The sequence below is a fragment of the Canis lupus genome, chromosome 9 (assembly GCF_011100685.1).
Source record: "Canis lupus familiaris isolate Mischka breed German Shepherd chromosome 9, alternate assembly UU_Cfam_GSD_1.0, whole genome shotgun sequence".
In the NCBI taxonomy this organism is placed as follows: domain Eukaryota; kingdom Metazoa; phylum Chordata; class Mammalia; order Carnivora; family Canidae; genus Canis; species Canis lupus.
In genome coordinates this window covers 42559615-42579325 of record NC_049230.1, presented here as the reverse complement: position 1 = coordinate 42579325, position 19711 = coordinate 42559615, and the positions used below count along the sequence as shown (strand labels likewise).

The following is a 19711-nucleotide window of genomic DNA, read 5'->3' as shown; positions in this document are numbered from 1 at the left end:
GCCGGGGGCCGAGGGGGCGGGGACGCGGCGCGGGGCAGTGTGGGGCGGGGGCAGAAGGCCCGCGGCCGCGGCTTGGGCCCAGTGTCGGCCGCCGAGCGGGCGCTCCGCGGGACATGGCGGGCTGCGTGGCCCGGCGGGCCCTGGCCGTGGGCAGCCGCTGGTGGGCCCGCTCGCTAACCGGGGCTCGGGGGCCGAGGCCACTCTGTGTGGCAGGTGGAGCTGGGGCCTTCCCGCCAGCGGCGGCAGCGACGACGCGGAGGCACCTCTCGTCCCGGTGAGGGACTGAGCGCGGGGCCCGTCCCCGGAGCCCGGGGAGCGTGTTCCGGCCAGCGAGGCGGCCGGGAGGCTCGGCCGGCCGAGGGTGACTGGGGTGCGACCTGGGAGAGGGTCCCGGCGGCAGCCGACCCGCCCTGCCTGGGACGTGCGCCAGGAACAGAGAAGGGAGCGCGGCCCAGAGCCCCGGGTTACGCCGGGCTGGCCCCGAGCGGGAGCTAGTAACCCTCCCAGAGCGAATCCTGCCTCCCCAGATGGGGATCTCGGGCGCTGTTGCTAGTGGGCAGCCTTTTAATTAGACTTTAGGGCTCTGACATGAACCCCAGCCCCGGGTTAGGACAAGGCCTCCCTCAGAAAGATGCTCGAAGTGGGAAACAGGACTTTTAGGAGGGCCCTGCGTAGGGCCCAGGTTTCAGCGTGACCTTGGGGAGACTGGTTCTTAGTGTGTGACCCGGGGAGGGGGCTTGAGGTCACGGGATGGTGTGAGCATGGCCTCTAGCGATGGGACAGGCAGGTCAGACGGCCTGGAGGATCAAGTGAGGGGGAGCATACGGTTCACATCTCCAAAAGGCTAAGAATAGCAGACCTTGGAAGGACCCCTAGAAAGAGCAGCCCTGTCCAGAGAGACCACTGAGAGAACTGACCTTTTTGGGGGGGGCTGAAATTAGACACTGGTGTTGGGGAAAGATGGATGATAAGTATTTGCACCTTAAGACCCGAGGGAAATTTGATGTAAATCTGAACAAAAACTAGATTGAAAGACTACTAGGTGCAATGCGGGGAGTGCAGTAGGACGTATGGTGATAATGGTTAAGCCCTTCAAGGGCAGGGTGAAGGCTGCAGTTTCTGGGCATAGACAGAGATGGAATTAGAACAAATGTTTTACACACTTGGCTCTGAGGGGGAACACAGGCTCATCAGACGCAGGCATTGCTCCCAGAGAACCTACGGTCTCTAGTGGAGATGAGACATGGGCACAAATAACAGAAATGCAAGGTGGGAAGGGCGGTTAAAATGCTGTGGGAGGTCAGGAAAGAAACAGGCAAGAGGTACAAATAAGCAGGGTGCGAGGGCATGATATGAGGAATGCTGAGAGTGAAGAGAGAAGAAAGTGATGTGGGAGCCGTCAGACATAACACAGAAACCGAGGCAGGGCCTGTGGCTAGATCTCAAAGAGGAAAAGACGGGATCTGGAGTGGTGGTTTGGCAGGACCCTTCCCTGCTTCACCTGCCCCACGGCTTGGGCCTTTCTCTGCTGTCACTGCCTGGCCCCTCGGTATCCTAGTAGCTTTTTCTGATGGGCTAGGTACCATTACCTCCTCAGCCTTTCAGTTGCTTGTTCTTTTCCTTCCTAACCAGAAACCGACCAGAGGGCAAAGTTTTGGAGACGGTTGGTGTATTTGAGGTGCCAAAACAGAATGGAAAATATGAGACCGGGCAGGTGAGTGCTGGGCTGGGTCATTTTTCATTTTCAGGATATGCCCTGCATCTTGAAAGGGTCAGCTTCGGTCATAGGCTCGAATGTTATAGTTTTCTGCCTTGGTGTTCAGTGCCAGACCAGAATCACAGATTTTTTAAGATGGGGTTTCTGTTTTCCTGGATCTGAATCCTTTTCATGTATCAAAGGGTTCTCTTTCTAAGTTAGCGTGGACAGAGATAATTTGAACCAAAGGAAGGAGAGAGCCAGATTGTTGAATCCTATAATTTAGTGGAAGGTGGGAAGCCAGTGAAGGGAGCTTTCAGAAAAGCAAAGCTTTGGATGCCTGGGTGGCTCAGTGGTTGTGAGCGTCTGCCTTCAGCTCAGGGCGTGGTCCCAGAGTCCCATGATTGAGTTCCACAATGGGCTCCTCACAGGGAGCCTGCTTCTCCCTCTGCCTGTGTCTCTGCCTCTTTCTGTGTATCTCTCATGAATAAATAAATAAAATCTTAAAAAAAAAAAAAAAAAGAAAGAAAAGCAAACCTTTGGGGGTGACTGGGAGGCTCAAACAGTTAAATGTCCAACTCTAGATTTTGGCTCAGGGCATGATCTCAGGGTCCTGGGACCGAGCCCCACGTCTGACTCTGGCCTAGGTGTGGAGCCTGCTATAGATTGTCTCTCTCCCTCCCCTTCCTCCCTCTCTAAAGAAAATAAGAGAAAGAAAGAAAAAAAGAAAAACAAACTCTTGATTCTTTGTCATAGTTGAACTGATTGCAGTATAATATAAGCTGTGGGTGTGAGATTCTTGTTTTCGTTATCAGCTTTGTGCGAGATCCACTGAGATAGATTTAGGCCCCTTGTAAGTAAGGACTTTTTGTTTACTCAACTTCCCGCTTGAATGCCTGCAATGGACCAGGTGTTGTGCATTGAACTTGACTCAGAAAGCAATGCCTTCGTAGCGCTGGCAGTCTAGAGAGGAAGTCTAGATGGAGTCTGTGGCTAAGCATTATGCTAAGTGGAGGGGAGGTCAGGGAAGGCTTCCTAGAGCTCTAAGCTATGGTCTAAAGGATCAATAGAAGTCAGCCAGGTAAAGAGGAGGTAAGAGTGTTCTGAAGCTGGTGAGGGTAGATCACAGAGTTCAAGGGAAAGATTGGCAAGATCTTGTGCTGGGATTGTAGCCACCTGTGCCGCTTAGCAGTCTGAGTCCCACCTGGAAGGACTTGTGGACGTGGACTGCTTCCTCACTGAGGCTCTCTTTCCTCCTAGCTCTTCCTTCATAGTGTTTTTGGCTACCGAGGTGTCGTCCTGTTTCCCTGGCAGGCCAGACTATATGACCGGGATGTGGCTTCTGCAGCTCCGGAGAAGTAAGTACCCCTGTCATTGCACCTTGCAGTACCCCCAGGAGGAGGCCTGACTCATGGTCAACATACGTAATTAGGGTCCCTGGGGTGAATTCAACATTCTCCTGGGCCATAGAAGTAGTCCCAGGGTACTTCCCTGACACCATGGAGATAAAAGTGCTGAGTGCCAGGGACAGTCTTAAGTCAGAGGGTCCCTGTAGGCCTCCCCAGGATGCTTTCCCAAGCTGTTCTCTATTTGCATTATAAGTCACCCAAAAAGCATTGAGGGACTAATTTTCTTGATTTTTTTGTTGTTCAGTTAGAACCTTTCTTTCGATCTCTTACACAAGTACATTAAAAAAGAAAAGGCCGGGGCAGCCCCGGTGGCTCAGCGGTTTAGTGCCACCTTCAGCCCAGGGCCTGATCCTGGAGACCCAGGATCGAGTCCCACGTTGGGCTCCCTGCATGGAGCCTGCTTCTCCCTCTGCCTGTGTCTCTGCCTCTCTCTCTTTCTGTGTCTCTCATGAATAAATAAATAAAATCCTTTAAAAAAATTAAAAAAAAAAGGCCTAGTTCCATTAAGTAATTATAGACATCCCCATGGATGTGAGAAGAGTGGGGTGCTTGCGGCTCCATGGATGGAGCCAAGGCCAAGGGCAATTTGACTTTCTCAGCATGGTCCCCTTCTTCCAAGAAGCAGCCAGCGAGTAAGACAAATGGTGACTTTGAGCCATGGGCCCTCCGCATTCCCTTACTGGCCTCTGGTTGGGGAGGGGCTGAGCCTGGGTGTTGCTGAGCAGATACCCAGCTGCTGCTGAAACCCCTTCAGAGCCGGCATTAACTAGTCTGTTGGGGGTAAGGAGGTGGGAGGGAGCGAGGGCAGGCACTACTTCTGTTTCTCTTGGGGTGATATTGGGCTTCTTCTCTTACCCTGTAGAGCAGAGAATCCTGCTGGCCATGGTTCTAAGGAGGTGAAAGGCAAAACTCACACTTACTATCAGGTGCTGATTGATGCCCGAGACTGTCCACATATAGTAAGTAAGCAAGATGGCTGGGCCGGGGGTTTCTCTCCATGTGAAAGGCCTGAACAGAGAGAGGGAGGATGGTCCCAGAGAGCCTGGATCAGCACTGGGCCCACGTTCTCAGGACTGGATAGTGACTAAGAAAATCTCTGACTTGCTTCTTGCCTTAGTCTCAGAGATCTCAGACAGAAGCTGTGACTTTCTTGGCTAACCATGATGACAGCCGGGCCCTTTACGCCATCCCAGGTGAGTAGTGAGCATCTGAATATGCCTATTGATGAGGTCTGGTGGGTCTCAATGAGAAGATTCTGATGCCTCTAATCTGCTAGGAGGGATGAGACAAGCTGAGAGTGATGGTACCAGGCTCATCCAACCTTGAGACAAGGCCAGGAATTGTGTTTCTTTTTCTTTCTTTCTTCCTTTCCTTTTCCTTTTCCTTTTCCTTTTCCTTTTTCTTTTTTCTTTTTTTTTTTAAAGATTTATCCATCATTCATGATAGACATAGAGAGGCAGAGACACAGACAGAGGGAGAAGCAGGCTCCACGCCGGGAGCCCGATGCGGGACCCGATCCTGGGACTCCAGGATCGTGCCCTGGGCCAAAGGCAGGCGCTAAACAGCTGAGCCACCCAGGGATCCCCCTGGAATTGTGTTTCTTCTCAGCCTTGTTCCTCCCTTTTTCCTGTGTGAGTTTCACTGCCTCTTTTCCTCCCTGTGCCAGGCCTGGACTATGTCAGCCACGAAGACATCCTCCCCTATACCTCTACCGATCAGGTTCCCATCCAGCATGAGCTGTTTGAAAGATTTCTTTTGTATGACCAGACAAAAGGTGAGTTCTCTCAAGAAGGGAAGCTGGAGCAAGAGGGCCCTTTCTTCAAAGATAGTGTTATAGAAGTAACTTCAAAGCTCCCTATCCACAACCTTATTCGACGTCCCATTAGACGTCCCATTAGACCTATCGGGTGGGTGGCTGTTATCTCTTCCTCATAGACATGGAAGCTGAGGCTCAGGGATGGAAGGGACTCAAGGTTGCTAGTGAGTGGCAAGGTCAGGGTTACAATAGGGTCAGAAAACCCGAGCTCCTCACTCCTAGCCCATTTCTCTTCCTAGGATGTCACATAACTCCTCAGGGTTTATTCTTGGTGGCCTCGTGCCTTTTTCCAGACTGTGCATTTGCTTCATGTTTGGGTCCCTCGTTTCCCCAGCCAGCCTTGGGGAGTATTCTCTAGGAGGGGCAGTTGGAGAACCCCTGGGATTGGGCCTGACTGATTAGTCCTTTCTTGCCTCAGCACCCCCTTTTGTGGCCCGGGAGACACTACGGGCCTGGCAAGAGAAGAACCACCCCTGGCTGGAGCTCTCTGATGTTCACCGGGAGACAACAGAGAACATTCGTGTCACTGTCATCCCCTTCTACATGGGCATGAGGGTGTGTACCTGGCCTGGGCCCCTTCCCCCAGGGGTAGGCCCCCAGGTTTTCTGTGCTGTTCCCAGTGTGACTGCTGGAGTGGGTTCCAGATTTAAACTGTGTGCCCCGTGGTTCTGCTTCCCAGGGCTGCACATATGGGGCAGACACTGGGACCTAGAGCAGCAGGTAAATCCTCAAGTTCTGGGATGGAGTCCTCCAGGCTGACTCTTCCTTCTGTTCTGGTTCTGGGGATTCCTGTTTATGAAGAGTATACACATACTTGTTTAAATCTCTATAGGCTGATCTTCACACTTTATATGCATTAGTCAGATGTTTATTGAACTATTTCTTGCCTGGCTGTGAGCTTCAAATAAAAATGAAACCGTGTCCCTGCCTTACAGGAGCTCATGGTAGTGGGAGAGGTTACCACATCAAGTATTGTCATGGTGTTGGGTTATGGAAGGGCCGATGAGGAGGGCAGTGGCCTGGGCCAGCAGTGATTGCAGGAGTTGGGGGAAGCAGCTAGCTGGATGACTGGGGAGAAAGGGAAGGGCCTTGTGGCTGACTTCCGTTGGCACCCAGCTCTGTTGGTGATCTTGATAGGATAAGGAGGAGGGAGGCCAGGGATGAGGCCAGGGGAGGCTGCCTTCTCTTGGGTTTGTTGGCTGTAGTCCACTCTCCATCCCACACATAACAGCATTGTTCTGTCTCTGTAACCTTCCTGGAACACACCTACTCAGTTGGAGAACTGTTGATTGGAACAGAGGTTTCTGCCCTCTGGGACTTAAATTCTTTGTTTTTTTCCCCAGGAAGCCCAGAATTCCCATGTCTACTGGGTGAGTGTGTGCTTGGGGGGATAGGATTGGGGGAACTGGTTAGGAGGGTGGTGGTGGGGGTTGGAGTTTGCCTCTGGCGCAGGGTGAGGGGGTGGGGCTGTGCACTGCAGGTTGTCTGTCTTTATTGCCTTTTGCTTTCCTAGAATACTGGGTGGGGTGGCCCGAGGTGTTCTTTTTCAGCTGTGAACTCTCTCCTCCACTCCTCACAGTGGCGCTACTGTATCCGCTTAGAGAACCTCGATAGTGATGTGGTGCAGCTCCGGGAGCGACACTGGAGGATATTCAGTTTATCTGGCACCTTGGAGACAGTGAGAGGCCGAGGAGTGGTGGGCAGGGTAAGCATCATCGGGCCAATAATGCCTACTTTCTATTCCTTCCCAGCAGGCCTGGGGGCTGAGTGCCTGCTCTCCTCCTCTGTGGCTAGGGACAGAGGCAGTGTGTGAATGTGTTGGGCTGTTTTGGGTGACACCTTACAAACACCACCATGAGATAGTTTTCTTACAACCTGATTCACAGATGAAGAGAGAGGTTGTGAAGTGAATAACTGGCCCATGGTCGTGTGGCTGGTAGTGGAAGGACCTGGATTTGAATCCAAGGGAGTCTGACATCAAAGCTTATGTAGAGGTCTTATTGCCAGCACAGAGCCTTACTAAAAATATGATTTTGAGTGCCCTTCAGTGGGGCTCCCCCAGGTCCCCACTCATCCCATCGCTTCTGGTTGTCATTCTTCTGCCTCTTTACATACTTGCATCCTCTGCTAGTCCACAGAGATCTGATTTTGCAAATCCTGCACTACCCAACTCTGTCTCTTGAGAAATAAAGTCACAAGAAATGGCCAGGGGCCACATTTAACATCCATTTTTCCATGTTAGCAGGGAGTTGGGAAGCAGGGTAGGATATTGAGAATAGGGCTTTGGAGTGAGATAGTCTGGTTTTGAATGCCAGCTATGTGTGGTTTACTCACCACATAACTGTGGGCCAGTTTAACAAAAAATCTGTTTTTTTCCTTTTTTTTTTTTAAATATTTTATTTATTCATGAGAGACACACAGAGAGAGAGAGAGGTAGAGACACGGGCAGAGGAAGAAGCAGGCTCCATGCAGGGAGTCCGATGTGGTACTTGATCCTGGGACTCCAGGATCACGCCCTGGGCCAAAGGCAGGCGCTAAACCACTGAGCCACCCAGGGATCCCTCAGTTTTTTTCCTGATAAAATGGGGGTCACACCTATTACCTCGTAATTACTAGGAGGTTTAAGTCAGCAGAGGTTACAGAGCACCACCGTGGTGCCTGGCATCTAGGCACTCAGTGAATGGACTCTGGAAGGGCTATTTACCGAGGAGGTCCTATGCCTAGCATCTTTGCTCCATGCCCACAGATGTTAAGTCTGAGGTTCTCTTTCCCAGAATCAGAATAAAAGGCCCAGGTCAATGGCTATGCCGTGGGAGGTGGTACTGGCAGGCAGTCACTGTGGGAGGCCTAAGGGGCATCCTCCTGATGCTCTGGCAGTCAGCATGTGGCCTGGGGTACAGGGAGCTTGTCTGGCCTTACCGATTTTGCCTGAACCCTTACAGGAACCAGTGTTATCCAAGGAGCAGCCCGCATTCCAGTATAGCAGCCACGTCTCCCTGCAAGCTTCCAGCGGGCACATGTGGTAAGTGAGTGCGGGCAGGGGACAGGGCTACCTCAACCCCGCAGACACAGCCGCAGGTCAGAAAAGTGAGAGCTCATAGTTTGTGGTTAACATCTTGAGATGCAGCCTTATTTGCTCTTGATTGTTGCATGGGACTTGTCTAATTTTTTTCTACCTGTTTTCTAGTTCCCTGTAATTTCACAGACTGAGGACTTAGGCCTAAGAGGTCTGGTGGTTTGATGCTGCACTGAGTTGCCCATGGAGTTGGTTTTTTTCCCGGTGGTTCACTCTTTAACCTGATAGTATAGTTGGGTAGCTTATGCAGTATGATCTAAGGGCCAGAATCAGGACAGCTGCGTTTCTTCTTTTCATGTAGGGCCAGAAAGGGCTCTTAGGTTTCTGGACCAGCGTTATTCTGACATGAGCTGGGCCAGAGAGAGCCCGTCCTGCCTCATCCACTGTGTTCAGTTCTGGAACGGAGGGCCTATGGCTCTCAAGAGCCTCAGTAAGGCCTCAGCCCTCGCTCCCTTTAACCCAGCTTCTCTCTAACCCACAGGGGCACATTCCGCTTTGAGAGGCCTGATGGCTCCCACTTTGATGTCCGGATCCCTCCCTTCTCCCTGGAAAGCAATAAAGATGAGAAAACCCCACCTTCAGGCCTTCACTGGTAGGCCAGCTGAGGCCTGAGTGCCTAGGCTCAGCCCCTGAAGAACAGCTCTCATCCCACAATTGCTGCAGAACTCTCTCTCCACCATGGGCCACAGTGGGTCTTTTTATCATTTGCGCCATTTGATTGTGGGGTTCTTTTTCAGTGCGTGGGTGTAATCGTTTTCTCCAGAAGACCTGTGTAGGACTCCTCCAAGGCTGGCCTCCCCTGTAAGCCCTGGCTACACTGTGTTCCAGTAAAGCTTTCCACCAGGAATTCTTATGTTCAGCTGCCACAGGCCTGGGGTTTCCTGGCCTGTCACACAAGTTGTTTGGAATATGAGGTTTGGTCAATAAACCAGTGCACACTTGGCCACCCTCGCCATTTCTGCCCCCCCGGGGTCTCAGGCTCCCTTTTTGGTGTAGTTGGGGCCCTTGGTTGCTTTCCTTTGCTGCCTTTCCAGGAAACTGCCCCATCTACTAGAGTATGTATCTGTTTCTTTCTCTCCTGAGGCTGGGGCTTGGCTGGATGTCTCCTGGGGTCATCATGCCTCTCAGCCAGTTGGTTGGGGGCTAGACTGGACTCGTTCTTTATCCTCTGCTAAGTGCAGAGCAGGAGGCCAGCAGCAGGCTCAGGCTCTCAGCACTGGCTAACCATTGACATCGTTGGCCTCACTGGGCCTGGGAAGGAGTGAGGCAAGCCCTTCAAGTTCCCTGGAATAGCTTGCCAGCCCTGAGCCTGTCAGGCCTCCACATCGCAAATGCAGAAACTCAGCCAAGGAGCTTTAGTTACGTATGGACGGTGACTGAGCCAAGCTACTTTCTGAGCTGATTGCAGATCTCCAAGAGCCAGAGGTGAAATGTGCTGCATTTTCCCGAGTCTTAGGATTCCTGCTTCCCTACTACCATAGTGATTGTTAAAGAGGTCGTTTTATTCTTAATATTAAATCTCAGTTCCAGCCCTCATTAGTGTTGTCCTTAATCCTCCACCAGGGGGAGCCCGGGTTGCAGGGCAACTGAGTGCAATAGGATTTATGATTCCGGGAGAACACAAGGTGGTGAATGGGAAATCCAACTGTGTCCATAGCAGTGAGCTGACCCAGCTCTAATCACTGCAAGCACGACTCTGTACTACCGCAATGTAACACAATTTTATTAGAAATTAGTGTTTGTTTCCATCACCTGTGGTGAGCAACAAAGGATTGCAGTTAAGTGGCAAAGCAGTTCTCTCGGTGGCAGGAGTTGGGCCATCCTTTAGGCAGACGTGGGTGAGATAAGAATAAAACCCATGTGATGAACAGCGGGCTTCTAGTTTTCTCAGAAACCGACAAAGTTTGACCTTCATCCACACTTTTTGTTTGCTCCCCCCCACCCCCCACGGGCTCCGAATTGAAAAATTCACACAGCCAAGAGCTGCTTTCCGAATGGGGCTGAGAGGCACAAAGAAAATTCCCCAAACCCATATGCCACAAAGTCTGAGTAAAGAAGTTAAGATTACTTCAGTGGTTGCAATGTTAGTATTTTTCTTAAGACCAGGGAGATACTTTGATCAGTCCAGGATTACTGTGCTTTCTCAGGAAGAAAGACTAATCACCACTGAGACAGCTGAGGATCTAAATGTCAAAGCTGCAAAGAGGCTGCAGGGCAGGGGAGGTCAAAGGACAAGCATTAAAATACCTCAGTGGGGAGCCAAGGCTTTGAGTATTAGCAGGCCTCAGGAGGGAGGGCCGGAGGGCTAGAGAGCCAGGGCTGAGGAAATAGACCCTCAGCCTGGGCCAGGAGCATTCCAGTCTCTGTGGGAAAGCCACAAAGCCAAAGTCGGAATCTGGCCAAAGAAATGGATTTGTCTTCATCTTGTTACTCCAGTGAGGGCTGGAAGAAGTGTTTGGAGCTGATGAGCAGGGTGCCTCACCTGAAAGTCTACATATTCAAGGCTGTGACGAGCATAAAATGCCAGGTTAGTCACGGTTCCCTTGCCCCATCATGTCATTTCAGGTCCTTGTGGGTGTCTGAACCATGGCCTGGCATTTGCCCAGAGGCTCCAGTGGGTCAGCCACAAGCAGGCCACTTAGCTACAGTGACCATAGTCAGGAGAGGGCCCTGATAACCTGTGCTCCTGCCCAGTGGCTACCACTCAGTGGCTATGGGGTCTTGCTAGGCTGGCTGAGCAGCTCTCTCCCTGATGGCATTCCTTTGGAAAATAATTCAGGTAAGGGCCAAGCCAAACAGAAGATAGTGAAAAAAAGCCCCAAGGAGGAACTTGCTCCTTTGCCCAAGAGCTGGGGCTCAGCAGCTCCGTGGCCACATGACCCAGCCTTTCAAAGGACTTAGGCTGCTCACATCACCCTGCGTTCAGACCCAAGGCTGGGCAGAACCACCATCCCAGCCAGGACACAAAACCAATAGTACGGGGCGGGCAGGAGGTAACTAGCCAATGGCCAAGCACATGCCACTTCTGCACAGGGCTGCTGGGAATGCAGAGCTTGGGTTCCCCATCCTCGGCTGATGGGCATCGAGCGCAGTACCCACAGGCTCCACAGCTTGCCTTCTGGGCCTCATGCTCCTGGCCCCATTATGGCTCTTTGGCTTTCTAGTAAGTAAAGCAAAGCATGCCTTGGAGCTGAGGGCAAGAGAACCTAGCAATCATGTAAGGCGCTAGGAGTCAGTTATATGACCTTAAAGTGTTCTTTCTCGTGAGCATTACTAGGACCACAGTTCCCAGCGTAAATGCCCTTCCTTCCCGTGTGCTATCTGAAACAGCTGCCTGGCCAGCTCAGCAAAGCCAAAGCTAGTTCTTTGTTTTATTGCTTCTCTAGCCCCTCTCAGACTGATTCTGCAGGGAAGAGGGGTTAGAGTCAGAAAAAGATGATGGGGATCAGGGCAGAATACAAATCTCCTGAATAAAAGTACAAAGTGCTTTAAAGAAACCGACCCCAAAGGCATCAAGAAAGGCCAAGAGGGGACCTACCCCTAGAGGGGTAGCACATATACCCAGTCCCCTCATTGTTAGACCTAAAACTATTCATTTCCTAGATAATTTTTTAAAAACCAAAATCATGAAGCCTGTGCTTAAACACGTCAGGGAAAAAGGAGCCCCACCTTCTGTAAGAAACTGGGCCTCCACAGCACCAGAACGAGCCTGTTCCTCAGAGGCCTCAAGGCAGCCCTTCAGTGGAGCAAAAGGACACTCAGCAAAGAGTTGAGAAGATTGTTCTCATAGGTGGTGGGCAGGTCAGTCCATTTGCCCCAGGGGCAGAAGCAGCTCCCTGTCAGGAAAGGTGAGCAAAGGGTCCAGGATATGGTCATCGTGAAGTGCTCAGGGAGCAGGGCAAATGAATTTGGTCCCTCTCCTGCTTGGGCCGGGCCCTTTGCCTTCCTGTCATGCCTCTGGGTGCTGGAGCAGAAACCCAGCCAGCGCCAGCGTGGGGGGTGGCCAATGGGGCGGGGTTCCATAGGAGGGGAGACAGGGTGTCCTGACTCCCTGAGGGTCTTGTCAGTCGCGATGGGTAGACTGGTGGCCAAGCTGCCGGTCATCATAAGTGCTATAGCGCTTGACATGGATACGGCGGACCCGGTCCCGCAGTTCAAAGGTCTCCTCATCTTCACTGGGAGAAGCCTGGCTGCGGCTTCGGCTTGTGGCCTCCAATAAGGAGTTGTCAGGGACTCGGGGGGTCTCATACAGTAGGACGTTGAGTGTCTCCTCATAGATTCGGGCCTCTGGGAATTCCACCTGGGATAAGGAAGACAGGAGGACTGAGTGGCGTCTCATCCCAGAAAGGCAGCAACCTGTCAGGGCCCATGACTCTGCTGGCTCTATGAGTTCCTCATAGAGCTTTCTGTCTCATGAGGGCAGGGAGGGCTCTCTGAAGGAGACTTGAGGAGCTGTACTCTGTGGCCATAAGAATGCCACAGGGCACATGCCCCACACCCCACCTGATCCCAGACTGATGAACTACTACGTGCGGAGCTTAGGGCCTTGGCTCTGTGGTCAGACCTAGGCTTAAGTACAGCTCCACCCCTTACTAGCTGTGGGACCTTGGGCTTAGCCTTGCTATGCCTCAGTTTCCACCTGTGTAAAATCAAGGCTAGTATCTACTTCAGAGAGCTGTTGTGAACATTACATGAAAGGTGCCTGAATTCTAGCCTACCTTGAGCTTCCGCTCCCTCATCTGTCAATGGGGACAATGCTCTAGCCCTGCCTGTCTCACAGGTGGGGTGTTAGGAGTCAAAAAGTTCATGAAAAAGAAAACACTAAGGAAGGTGACAGGTGCTGCTGTCACTTCTGCAGTGTAACTGCCCGCATGAGACCTGTCCCTGAACCCTGACTCTGTTGATACGGATACACGGGAGTCCCCACCCACAAAACAGCAGAAGGAAGCAGAGCCACCTCCTGTAAGCTGTCCTACCCCAACCCTCAGACTGCCCAGCTCGAGGCATTTCGGGGGCCTGGGGGCTGAGCATGTGCTATACAAGCTTGGCTGCTTCAAGCCCCTCACACGCAACTCTCCCGAGTGAGCTGCCCTTCTAGCCCAGCAAAGGCCTTTGCTGCCTCCATTATACACACAGCGGACAGCTTCTCTCTGGGAAGGACCTGACTGCTCGCAGTCTGGGAGGTCAGGGTTTGCTGAGTTTGTGTTAACTATCACCTGTCAAACCCTTCACATGTACCTGGCGCGGTGTTGTTAACTGCAGAGGTTAAGCTGATTGACCAGGAACACCCAACTGGCAGGAGCCAGAGAGATCAGACCCTGCACTGTTGCTCCTAGGAAGCACGTCATTTCCCTAATAGTTTCATTAACTGGATACCGTCATGCCCATGTTTGCAGGTGAGGAAATTGAGGTCCAGCTGGTTTAAATAGCTTGGATGAAGTCAGAAAACTGGTAAATGGTAGAACCAGAATTCAGACCTGAATTGGGCCAGCTCCAAAGACCCAGTCCTTTCCACTGCACCACACTGTTCCTTGCTGGTCAACAGCCCCCACCTCTCAGCTGACAAAGGATTCCCAAGCCATTCCCCGAACTCCTTGAACTGGCTTTGTCCTTGCCCAGCACCATCATGTGAATCTGGGGAAAACAGAGTAAACCGAATGCCCTTTCACTCCCTGTGGTAAAAGGCACAGCTGGGGCTACACTGGGGTGTTTCGACCTGCGCAGAGGGAAGCCCCCACACCTTGGTCTGCTTCTTCTCCGTGGCATACACAATGGAGGTGCAGCACACCTCTGCCAGCTTGCGACCCTGGCCGTAGAAGGACCAGCAGCAGATCTCATCGCCAATGACGTCCTTGATGAAGAGCACGCGGCCGTTGAAGCGCAGGGAGAGCTTGTCAAACAGCTCGATGTTTTTCAGCAAGTGGTCGTCGGAGTTGCTGAAAAACCCATGAAGGCCAGCAGGCCTGGGAGTGAGGTTTCAGCACGAGGGAGGGTGCTAGCTGGGTGCCTCCCTCCCTCCTCCTCCCTGTCATGCAGAACTGAGGAAAAGTTGAGATGCCAGAGGGGGCAGGAAGAAGGGTCGCAGGCACCCTCTGGGTTTGGGGGCCTGTGAGGAAGAGGCGGGGAGTTGGTTTGAAGTTAAAGCAGAGAGAACTGAGGGAGGGAGGCCTCCTTTCATTAGGCTCCAAAGGAAGAGAAGTAGCAAGAGGATTCGTTCCCTTGCTGTAGGGGGATGCTGGCTACATGTCTGTCCACGGGGACTCACTGAGCCTGCGGCCTTCGGCATATACCTGTGGCTAGCTCAGAGGACACTGGCGGGCAAGGGAGAAACTGGCCCAGCTCTGAAGCATGAACACTGGCTTAGGAGGAGTCCTAGCCACGGGCTTCCCGGCGTCCCTCCTCCACCTCATAAGATAATGCTGGGAAAACACCTGGCACGCCGCCTGACAGGACATGTTGGGTGGGGGTGGGGTGGGATGGGGGGGTGTTGTGTGTGTGTTCCGATTTGTTCTCATCTATATCACAGCCAGGGCCCTGCAGCAAGTTCCAAATGCCTCTGCCCTAATTTCCCTTCTCTCTCTGTTCTTCCTGCCTGAGACCCAGACCTTGTCAATGGTGCCAGGAGTGCAGGTGGCTTCTCTTGGGTGAGCTGCCCTGTCGCTGGCTGCCTAGCCCTTCTAGCTCCTTCTTCAGCCCTTCCCCAAGCCCGGCCCCCAAGCCCTCAGCCCCCAGATGCCCACCCTACCTGGTATAAGAATATTTGTTGTTGCTTCTATTGTACAGCAGCTTCACCACGGGCTGGGAGGGAGGAGAGCATGAGGGCCAGGCCAAGGTCCCGTCCTCCCCTGCCCGTAGCCCTCAGAGGTCCCAGTACCTTGGTGGAGGATTCGATGAGCCTCTCTTCCTCTTTCAGGGACGTGATGATGGGGATGTTGCACACAGGCTGGTAGGAGTCCTTCTTGTCCTGGGGGACACACACAGCTGAGAACCTTTTTTGAGATCGCCTACTTGCCAGGCCAAGCCAGGCTTTCCCCAGGAGCTGTCAGACCCCTCTGTCAAAGCCACCCTCTGCCTGTTGAGGCACCTGGCAACAAAAACTGTCAGCTGGCAAGCGGAACCCCATTTCCAGAAAACCTAAAATCCGGATATCACGACACAGAAACTGGAAGCTGGGCATAGTCATACTGTCTGAGTCCATCACCATACAAACTGACTGGCTGCCAGTGTCCCTGGCCTGGCCAACAGCTGGTGTACCTAACTAGGTTTGGACTCACCAACCATATCTGTCACGCAACCTTTCAGGAATTGGACCTTTATGTCGCTAAGGGTGGCACCAACTCCCAACCTCCTCGACCTAACCCCGTTTTATTCCCATACCTGCAGAGCAGTCTGGCACATGTTCACCAGCCCCTGAATGAGGTAATACTTTGCTTCAGCCATCAGTTCCTTGATTTCTTGCCGGTTTTGTGGGAGGATGATGGTGTCATCTCGGAGGTAATTCAGAATGGTGCCGAAGTGCTTTCCACATCGGTCTATGAGGATCCAACCTAGGGATTCAGACAGCCCCGGACAGTTACTCTTTGCTCCCAGATACCAAGCAGCAGGCAAAGGCCACTTGACGAGCCTGGTGGCAGGGGGTAAGCAGCATATAAGCATAGAGCCCATGGCACAGGGTAACAGAAGTGGGCACACCACCTCTTAGGTCTGTGGCTGTTCTTTTCAACCAAAGATGGCACATACTGTGGAAGGCAGAGGTCCTCCAGCCTCTGTGGCAGCCCAGAGAGTTCTAAGCTCAGGAGCACTCAGGCCCACCTCCTGGCAACACAGGAACCACCAGGCCCTGCCTGCCTTCTGTGCACTGCCCAGTCACGGCAGGGGTGGTTCTTATGAGAATCTAGTCCTCTGTGCATGTTTAAAAAGTATGGATCTGGGATCCCTGGGTGGCACAGCGGTTTGGCGCCTGCCTTTGGCCCAGGGCGCAATCCTGGAGACCCGGGATTGAATCCCACATCGGGCTCCCGGTGCATGGAGCCTGCTTCTCCCTCTGCCTATGTCTCTGCCTCTCTCTCTCTCTCTCTGTGACTATCATAAAAAAAAAAAAAAAAAAAAAAAAAAAGTATGGATCTTCTCCCTGGAAAATGTGGAAGCACACACCATTCTATGTACAACTTCAAAGAATTCTGAAACTCTACCAAGGATTCCAGGTGAAAGAGTCCTGTACCGAGTAATAGGAAAAGAGAATCCGGAGTCTAGATCTGCCAGGCTTAAGCCCTACCCCAAAGCACTTCCTCAGGAACTCTTTCCTTCCCTCCTCAGCTGGCCCAATGAGACCCCGTGCCTCACCTTCTTTGTCAGTCAGCACCTCCATGCGCCCGCTGAACATGGCCTTGAGCATGGTGTCATGCCGGGTTAGGGCCCGCACGGTGGTGTAGTACAGTGAGCCCCCCACATTGAGCTGGACATATTTGTTGCCCAAGCCTCCTCCCTTGAAGCCGCTCAGCTTGGGCTTGGCTCCTGAGGCTGGGCACAGACAGGTATCTCCTGACATCTCCCGCTGCAGGTAGATCACCACACGGCAGGAGGTTGGCTTGGAAGGCTCCGCCGTGGTGGAAGGATCACGAGTAAGTGGCCAGCGGAGGCCAGAGCCTCATACTCTCAGCACTGTAAGCAGGAGACAGGAGAGCAGACAGGAGTTAGCAGTGAAGAGCCCTCAGCTGAGAGGGGACAGGCAGGGACTATGTACTCATTCTCTCCTTGACAAGCAAAAGACTCCCTGGCAGAGGCTAAGGCCCCAGGCAACAGCAAAAGGAGGCATTCCTGCTCCTCTTTATGGTACTGTGAACCAGCACAGTCTTCCAGAGCCTGCCCATCATCTCGCCAGCCTCCTTGAGCCTCGGCACAGGTCAAGGCAGCACAGAGGACAAGTAAACCCTTGGAGCTAGTCTGAGATGGTTTGAGGAGCAGATGGGGCAGCAGAAGTCTTTACCCTGAGGAGCCACATATTTTCTTCCCAAGATTCCTAGGACCCAAGACTTCTGCCAGTGCAGGAGAGTCCCAGGAGCCAGAGGGACAGGATGCACTTCCTTTCTAAAGATTCCAAGCTCCAAAGCAGCTTGCGCCAGTGCTTACTTTGAGCACCACCCACAGTGTGGCTTCAGAAAGTAAAGTAAAAGCAGCTCCAGGAGAGCATGGTATGAGCTGGGGTGGAGGGTACTGGTCAATGTTCCCGGCAGAGTTACCCAGGTCCCAGCGGTTTCCTCACCTTCACCTCTCTTGATCCCCGCCCTGTCCCAAGTTCCTGAAACTGTCACCATTTTTCAGGCTAGAACAACTACAGGATGGCTATTTTTACTTCTTTTTCCTGAAAGGATAGGGCCCAGCCCTATCCCTTCCTTTCTTCCCTACCCACAAGGCTGGAAAAGACCAGATGATAAATCTAAAAACAACTTTTAAGTGATTTGGAAACTGAAACACAGATAGGCATTCACAGGAAGGAGGAGTGAGGAAAGCAGAGGAGGGAAAAGCCAGGTCACCCCTCAGGAGCTAGATTCTATACTATATATACATCTTGGTTTTCTAAGGAATCACTAAAATTCATTCACTGAAAAAAAAAGAGCAAACATTTGCTGCATGTTTACCATGGTCTAGGTAGTGTGTAGACAATATATACATTACTTCATTTAATTCATTCAGCAGTAAAACAAGACTGAGTGCCTACTATGTTAAGCAGTAGGAACAGAGAGATAGATACCAACCTTACCTTTAAGTAAGCAGTTCCAGAAGGTAAGATGCAATAAATAAACTAGGGATAAGAGAATGACTAGGGAGAAGTACTAAGACGGATGGGGGCACAGGAAGCCCTCTTTGGGAAGGTGACATTCCAGCTGAAGTCTGAAAGAGTGTTCTAAACAGATGGAAGAGTAAGTGCAAAGTTTCTCAATCAGACACAAATTTCAGGAACAGAAAGAAGGCCAAGATGTCCAGTACTTAGAAAGAAGAGGGTAGTTGGCTTGATGTAAAATCAGGTAATGCACGGGCCAGTTCACATTAGAGAGTTTGCATTTTAGATTAATTGCAATGGTAATCGATTGGCGGGTTTTAAGCAGGGGAGTGATAGGTCCTGAGTTATTTGCATTTTGAAAAGATCACTCTGCCTGCCCTGTAGAGAATGGACTGTAATGGTGCACGAGAGCAAGCAGGAAGAGTAAAGGAAGCAGCAGTCTAGGCAACTGATGGACGCCTGGCCTGCAGTGTTGGTAATGCAGACAGAAAAAAAGGTGTGATTGCCTCAGCAGTCATCACAGTATGCAAAAGTTTACTGTTGCACATCACCTCCTGCAAGTGCGATCCAGAAGCAGTGCACCGGCTTCCCCAAGTTTACTGCTCTACTATCCCAAACAGTGATTAGCACAATGTCATGCACATCTGAAAGTATTTAATCTATTTCAGTTTGTTAGACTGAAATTGTCCCTGAAAAGATTTAGGTAGCCCTCTAGGAAGACTGTCCAAGGAAGGACCAGAGCGGCTGCTTTCTGAAATGCCAAATTTCTTTGGTGGCTTGTCCTGGAGACTCACTTGCCTCAAGGATGGAGTACGGAGGAGATGAACCTCACCAGCAGATTGTCCAATCCCTAAGTAACACGTGATAGTATGAAATCACCTCACCTTCCCCCACCCACCCCAATGGAGTAAATCCACTCCTTAACAGGTTTTAGCAAGTCCCCTATGCATTTTGAGTCTAGCCCCGATTTCCCCAGGATCAAAGAAAGCAAACATATGTTCCGCCAAAGTAAAGGAACTCAAAGGCTAGGGGGTGGCCAACAGAGCCTACAAAGCAATTGCTTTGAGCCCCTGGATGACGTCAGCTCAGATGCCGACCGCTCAGATTCCTCCCGGGCCAATGGGCTCCAGGAATCTTTGGCAGGTGACGCCCCAGAAAGTAATTCCAGAGAGAATGAAGTTTCCACTGATAGCCTCACTGCAGTTCCTTCCGGACTTTGTGTGTGGGTATTTGGGGATGCCTGGGGCTGAGGGCGTATCCGAGTCTCCCTCAGTGAGGCTAATGGGAACCTAAGCAGAATGAAGGGCAGGACCACAACCACGGCCGTGGAAGAAGGCGGGGTCCTAGAAGACGGACCCATGGGTCCATGACACTCGGTGGGGTGGGTGGGGGGCGGGTGGCCAATCTTGGGTAGAGGAGGCGGATCCAGCAGAAATCCGAGGTGTAAATCTTAGGTTTCGTCCCAAAGGTCTGGAAAGATTAGCGAGACCCAACCTCTCCGTGGTCGGTGGAGTCTTCCCCGGGCCGCACCCCTCCTCACACCGAGAAGCCGACCGATTCTGACACGCACCCCAGTGGAGGACTTGCGCTCTCCATCTCCCCTCCGCCGTCCCACGCCTTCTCCCCAGCCCCGGGTGGGGCTCCTGCCCCTGCTCCTGCTCCAGCCCGCGGCCCGTCCATCCTGTCCCCCAGGGCATCCGCACCCCGCCTCTCACCGTTCCCGGGGGGCACGTCTCCTCTCAGCTGGGTTGCAAGCCGACCCCGTGCCGCCCGGGGCTGTGGCCGCCTGCCCGCCAGCAATCCCGGGCCGTGAGCTCACATCCTCCGCCCGCGGACTCCGCCCTGAGCCGCGGCCCAGCCCCGCCCGCCCCGCCGCCATGCCCAGCACCCAATCACGGGAGAGGGAGGGGCCCCTGGGAGAATTCCGCTGTTG

General features: G+C 52.5%; 2 protein-coding genes across 2 annotated transcripts; one reads left to right on the top strand and one right to left on the bottom strand.

Moving 5' to 3' along the window:
• Positions 1-62: 62 nt before the first annotated feature.
• POLDIP2 (DNA polymerase delta interacting protein 2) lies at positions 63-9866 on the top strand. Its single transcript, NM_001253903.1, is given in 11 exon segments — positions 63-274; positions 1633-1714; positions 2957-3054; positions 3968-4064; positions 4223-4298; positions 4772-4879; positions 5340-5476; positions 6265-6291; positions 6501-6626; positions 7864-7943; positions 8479-9866. Coding segments are annotated over 11 exon segments (1107 nt in total). The 5' UTR covers positions 63-113; the 3' UTR covers positions 8594-9866.
• TNFAIP1 (TNF alpha induced protein 1) lies at positions 9700-19639 on the bottom strand. The gene is made up of 7 exons (XM_038548226.1): positions 19494-19639; positions 16341-16658; positions 15375-15544; positions 14872-14961; positions 14743-14795; positions 13738-13933; positions 9700-12297 (listed from the first exon to the last, which is right to left on the bottom strand). Exons 2-7 carry the CDS (start codon positions 16543-16545, stop codon positions 12061-12063), a joined length of 951 nt encoding a protein of 316 aa, XP_038404154.1. The 5' UTR covers positions 16546-16658; positions 19494-19639; the 3' UTR covers positions 9700-12060.
• Positions 19640-19711: the final 72 nt, after the last annotated feature.

Coding starts and splice junctions, on each gene's coding strand:
- TNFAIP1 (XM_038548226.1), bottom strand. CDS start 16,545: ATGTCAGGAGATACCTGTCTGTGCCCAGCCTCAGGAGCCAAGCCCAAG. Junction 14,796..14,871: donor TCATCGAATCCTCCACCAAG/GTACTGGGACCT, acceptor CCTCCCTCCCAG/CCCGTGGTGAAGCTGCTGTA. Junction 12,298..13,737: donor CGGAGAAGAAGCAGACCAAG/GTGTGGGGGCTT, acceptor TCCTTATCCCAG/GTGGAATTCCCAGAGGCCCG.